General features: G+C 35.6%; 1 protein-coding gene across 4 annotated transcripts in view; it reads right to left on the bottom strand.

Moving 5' to 3' along the window:
* Positions 1-1,344: 1,344 nt before the first annotated feature.
* The window catches only part of LOC104599437 (RNA helicase family protein), a 48,964-nt gene continuing 44,308 nt past the window's right edge, over positions 1,345-6,000 (bottom strand). For all 4 annotated transcript variants that reach the window (XM_010261988.3, XM_088901218.1, XM_010261979.3 and 1 more), the window contains 4 exons: positions 4,615-4,817; positions 4,114-4,248; positions 3,220-3,426; positions 1,345-2,054 (listed from right to left, as the gene is read on the bottom strand). In XM_010261988.3, the coding sequence (XP_010260290.1) occupies positions 3,243-3,426; positions 4,114-4,248; positions 4,615-4,817 (522 nt within the window). In that variant the 3' untranslated portion in view covers positions 1,345-2,054; positions 3,220-3,242. The remainder of the gene's footprint in view (positions 2,055-3,219; positions 3,427-4,113; positions 4,249-4,614; positions 4,818-6,000) is intronic.

Genomic DNA, 6,000 nt, shown 5'->3' with positions numbered 1-6,000 from the left:
TAACTTGACGTTAAACAAACTAACGTGTGTTAATATATTACCATTTTAACCTTCACAGAAAAATATAAAATGTATACATATATTTTAATAATTAGACATGGAAAACAGAAAAAAGTCCAAAAAACATATTTTCAAATATAAAATACATAAAAATACAGAAATTTCAAAAAATATAAACAATTATAGAAATTGCAAACAAAATAAAAATTTATTTTCAAATTATAGAAACTACAGAAATTGAAAAACAAAATCAGAAAATAAAAATTGTAGAAAAAACAAAAAATTATAGAAAAACACAGAAATTGCAAATAAATAACAAAAAATACAGGAAAAATTATTGATTGTAGAAAATAGAAGAATGTATAAAAACAGAAATTATAAAAAACATTGAAAATTATAACAAAACACTAAAAATGCAAAAAAAAAAGAAAATATGACAATTGAAAACTGAAAAAGACCCTTTTTCCTCTAACTCGCCATCCAAGGATAATTTGGTCATGAAAATTGTTATTTATACTGATATAGACATCTCTGTTAAGAAGCACTACCGGTGCACTAACAGAGGGTAAGTTTGACATGGTGAGTTTTAGACATTTTGAAAAGTTGAGTTTAAGAGAAATGCTGAAAACTCATGGCAAGTTTTAGACAATTTTCCTTAAAAATATTTTACGTATTTTAAATTTTTAATATTGTTGGATTAAGATAAAACCAAATCTGAATGAGGTCAATACATATTCGATCCAAGGTTAAAGGTTCAAAATATTGATACAATATGGTTAACGCAAGTGTCAAATCAGTTTTTTGGGGAGGGGGTGATGACACGGCACTGGCGTAATGGCATTACGCCTGAAGTTGTAATTTTTTCAGGATATAAGACATTTTGAGAAGAGAAAACAAATGAATTGTTCGCTTACCAGGCTAAAAACTGTCTAGCTCTTGCAAACAATTTAGGGTCCGGGCTTGGATCAGTCTGCCCATTTTCTTAGTAGTTTGGGAGACCCTTTAACAGGCCCAGAATGAAAAGCTTTCATCACTTGTCTTTGTTTAGAACTTTAGATATGAACTAGAAAAGGAAACCAGAAAAGAAAAAACCTGGTATATTCTTCAGATCTGAAGGAAACTGATGATGATTCATGATTACAATGAAGGTCATGAGTCATGGCTTGCAGGAGAAATAAATTCTCAAAAAATAAGAAAAACAAGAGATTACTGATCTCTACCCTCAATGGCCATCTTTCGGCCTAGAGAGAGCAAAAGTTCCCAAGTTCTCTTCCACTGAAATAGGAAACATATATACCGGGATAGTTTTCTATTATCTACTTTTGGAAAGAATACAACAATTCATAGAGTTGTAAGTTTGCAACCACAAAAATTGATTCTCAATTATGCACTTCTTAAATAATCTTTATTTTACAATGCAGAGAACCATAAAGTTGGATTTAGAACCAAGATAAATTTTCTTCCACCTTCCTGGAGCAAATTACATATTCCATGTAATAACCACCCGGGTACCAGACTAGTAGCAATATGACAGCTGAAAGTCTACAACCTCCTTCGCAAAATGGCATCATTAGGCTCGGCCCAAGCCAAGACAGATGTCCTTAGGCAGGTTCAGTTTGATGTAACAGCACATCTTAGTCAGAAGTACATTCAGGAAAGGTAGTCAAATTGACCTGATGAGACAGCAAACACAGAACCATGGGTAAAACGTTTAAGTCCCTCGAAACCTGTGTGCTTTGAACCATTAGAGTTCCAGTGAAAGGTCGGAAAAAATGCCGCCTGCAATTGACGTGTAGATGTATAGCTCTCCTCACTAAACAGCTGTTGGCCCACTTAGGAGGACAGGGCGCAAATTCATGTCCTCAACTTGTCCTTTTGACAGATCAGACTTGTCCAAGGATTTAGAGATGCTCTGGTGCAAAGTTGAAGTTAGAGAGGATACCATTGAAGAGTCATCCACACAAGAAGCAAAAATGTAATTATCTTCAGGTTCCTAATTGCCATCTCTCATAAGAGGAGAATAGAATCTACGGGGAATCAAATCCACTGCTGACCTATTTGCCAACAAAGTAAACAGATCAGAAATACAAGCATTGAAAATGGCACAAAACCTAAGAATTAAGAGCAGGACTAATCAACAAGTTCTAAATGGTACAGAAGTACATATACAGGTAGGCGCAAGGCAAAGCTAGGTGACAGGAACACCTTGTCACCCAGGTAATAGATTTTCTTTTAAACAAAAATCCTAACTCCTAGGTTAATTCCATAAGTTTCATAGCAAAACCATCGTTCACTAATAATTACCAATGGTCTTTCATCAAATAGGTCTAGACTTTATATCAAAACATAAAATATCAACATATTCACGAGTAGGAAAAGAAGAAAGAAAAGAAAACATAGAAAAAGTAGGGGCTGAGCCCTTGTTTTTGTCCAAGAAGAAGAAGCTTGTGTATTGATCAGATAGAATTTTCAAATTCTCCCTTGCTTATTGGTTCAGGTTTTAGTCTTCAAGAGTTCCAGAGAGTATCCACTGACTTGTGCGCTAGTCAAACCCAAACAAATAAGAAAATAATAAAAAGAAGCTAGTATATGAATTATGAAAATACTACAAACCCACAAAATGAATAATTTAGTTTCGCAATGTCTTTTTTGTAACACTATAATATCATAAAATGAAAAATATAAAAGCATTATGTGGAGACTTGTATAAAATAACTAATATTCTTGGGCGAGGCAACCCTCCATGGGCACCTTGTTGCCTGGTGGATCTTGACAACTACGGGTAATATATATTTGTCCAATAGGTCCTATATGAGAAAAGTTTATGCTAGACAATTAGGCCAAACAAAAGATCAGATTAAATGACCCTAACATCCACTCTCTCACCATCCAAATGCCTGGTGTGCTAAATGCTTCATGAAAGAAGTTGAGAAATAAACTATATAGGACCACCCAACTGGGTTGATTTTGGGGCTAGAAGTAGATGACCCATGGTCCTATGCAGCATCTACATGTATTGGTAGACTATAGTACTTTTTTTATTTGTATGCTAGCCTACACTAGCTGAATCAAGACAGACAGGAAAATGATTCTGGCTGCAGCAGGAACACAATGGCACACCCATAGTGGTAGCAGAAAGTACACTGAAAAACTTAATATATGCAACCCAAACAGTGCAGCAGAAACATGAAAGGCTCTTTGCCACGAACTAGCTCTTACCTTCAAGATTTGTACCAGAAACCCTAATTTTGTGTTGCATAGTACTGAGGAGCCAACTCAGGTAACCACAATGGATCAATTCTTGTTATATTGCGAATGTAATTATGATTTGTTCGAACTAGTTCGTTGAAAATTATACACTCTGGCTTGGTCCGGAACAACACTGAAGATGGATGAATCTGCACCACCTGACTACTTGCCAAAGCCCTGTCAGGTTATAGTTTTTAAGATGAGAACAGAATACTCTGTAAGAAGGCATTTACACAGAAAATATTGAAACAAAAATAGTGTGCTCAGAAGCTACCAAAATAGTGCCCAACTACTACAAAATTATTAAAACATCTCCTTAATGGTAAAGGCAAGAATTTAGCGATAGAATAACCAAGTGCCACAGGAAACGATGCATCCTTTTCACCAATCTCATGGTAAATTTAGTAAGCAAAGACGAGCAGTGTAGTAAATAAAGAATTTAGAGAAAATATAGAAACTAAAGATTGCACTCCAACCAGAATGCAATATTAAGTGGTTAAAAATTAGAAAGAGATCTCTCTCCTCTAAAGCTATGTATGGTTTAATAGAAAATAAAAGAATACAAAAAGTTGAGGGAATGTACCTAACAAATCTTGTAAAACTTACTCTCAACTTTCTGTTTCTCTTTTACTTTCTATCAAACCAACTAAAGGGACAACTCACTGTCAATATGTGGGCCTTGTCAATTTAGAAAAATATGGAGTCAAAAAGACTTAGTGATCAACTTGTGCAAAATTATTAGGAAAACAAACCATCTGGATTGGTAGAGAGAAAATTTATTAAGGATAACTAACAATGAATTGGACATCGTCATTTGTTGAAAATGAATTTTAAGTTCTCGAAATATATATCACAATATGAGACCTGTAGGATCCATCAGGCTGCCTCAATGCTGCATTAAGGAAAAAAGCAGCAGCAAGACATCTACGGAACTGAAGCATGTCATCCCCACATGATGCAACACGAAAACCCATTTGTTCAACATGTCCTTGAATTTGACTGCAAAAAAAGAATAAAAAAAGTAAGAAAGCACATAAAAAAGGAAAAAAAAGAGGAAAAACTGAATCAAATGGCTAGGAAGATCTACATAAGTTCCAATTTGGAACAAGAAATTTCCTAGATGGGACCCATCAAATGTTTTGTCCCATACCTCTTCATGTCTTTTCTTATATTGAACAGGCAAGCAGGGAGATTAGTTGGAGAGACCAACATTCACCCCCTCCCGGTGAGGCCATTACAAGGAAAGTAAAACAAATATGGGTCAAAAAGAAAGGAATTCAAATAAATGACTGGATCTCATAAAGAGCTACTTATCCACATTGAAAGTATTTAAAAGCACAGCATAGAGCTTAAAGTTTTCAAAACCTGTGAATATCTCGAGCATGTCTCAAGGAGCGGTTATTGATAAAATTTTCCTTGCACCATTTGCTAAGGCTTCTTTCAGCTGTTTTGTCTTTATTATTTGCCATTTTGACCTTCTCCAACCACTCAGCAGAAGCCCGATACACAGTCACCAAAGTGAGATGATCTCCCTCAGCACTTGAAAAGCATTTCCTTGCAGCTCTTGCCTAACCAGTTGGCAAGAATATAATCAGAATGTCTAGCTAATTCCAACTTCTAATGAAAGAACTGACTGCTTTTGAAGAACTGAGAATGTAATCAGAAGTTGAAATACAGGAATTGAAAACAAACCCAATTACAAGGTCAAACAAGTTTAATGAGCTGTACATCCTTTGTAAAAAGGCTTTCTAAAAAGTAAATATTTTTTCTGTTTCTTTTGACAACAAAGTAGCATTTGCCAGCAGGCAGCACCCACCTGTATGCTTAATACTCAAGCAATGTCTCAAAGACATGTACGACAATTATAGAGTAGGGCACAGCTCTATAATTGTACCATGGAAGAAAAACAACATTTCATTAGGTGGATGACTTACCCTTAAAGTCTATTCTAACAAGTATCCATCTCTTCTACTTGTCAGTCCTTAGGGCACCAAAGAGAGCAGTAAAATTATAGAAAAGATAATTAAGGGACTTTTTGAGGGAACCAGGGGAGGGCAAGAAAGATGATTTGCTAAATTGGGAGAGCATGTGCAGGGTTAAGGAGAATGGATGCCTTCAAATCAGAAGAATAAAGGACAAAAATACAGCATTATTGGGTAAATGGCTCTGGAGGTTCTCAGAAGAAATAAATTTCCTGTGGTTACAATAAGAAGCAAATATGGGATGCATCATAATGGTTGGGATGTAGGACTAGCGATCAGAGTCACTCATAAATGCCCTTGGAAAGTGGCCGAGGTGAGGAGTGAACCCTTGTGTGTTTGTTTTCCAAGATTATATGCCATAACCACTTACAAAACAGATTTCTTTCATTGATAGCCTCATGTCACACTCAAATGTCTCATGGGACTTCAGGTTCGGGAGATGATTGAAAGACCATGAAACACTTGAGATCATTAGTCTACTAGAAATCCTCAAACCTATTTTCATTAATCCACATGGAGATGACCAAACAATCTGGAGCCTGGATATTTTAGGTCACTTTTCTTGTGCATCTTTTTACAAATTCCTTGATAAAAATGATCAAGGTGAAAGTTCTTTGGATTGGACCTGCACCACCAAAGCCTGGTATTTTGCTGGGAATCCATGTTGAAAATTATCAACACAAATTATCATCAGTCTCTCTCTCTCTCTCTCTCTCTCTCTCTCTCTCTCTCTTTGTGTGTGTGTGTGTATGTGTGTGTGGAGGGAGAT

This window comes from Nelumbo nucifera, chromosome 3 (genome assembly GCF_055504915.1).
Source record: "Nelumbo nucifera cultivar China Antique chromosome 3, China Antique-T2T, whole genome shotgun sequence".
Lineage (NCBI taxonomy): Eukaryota > Viridiplantae > Streptophyta > Magnoliopsida > Proteales > Nelumbonaceae > Nelumbo > Nelumbo nucifera.
Note: the sequence above shows the minus strand (reverse complement) of the source record. Positions and strands in the feature narration are given on the sequence as shown.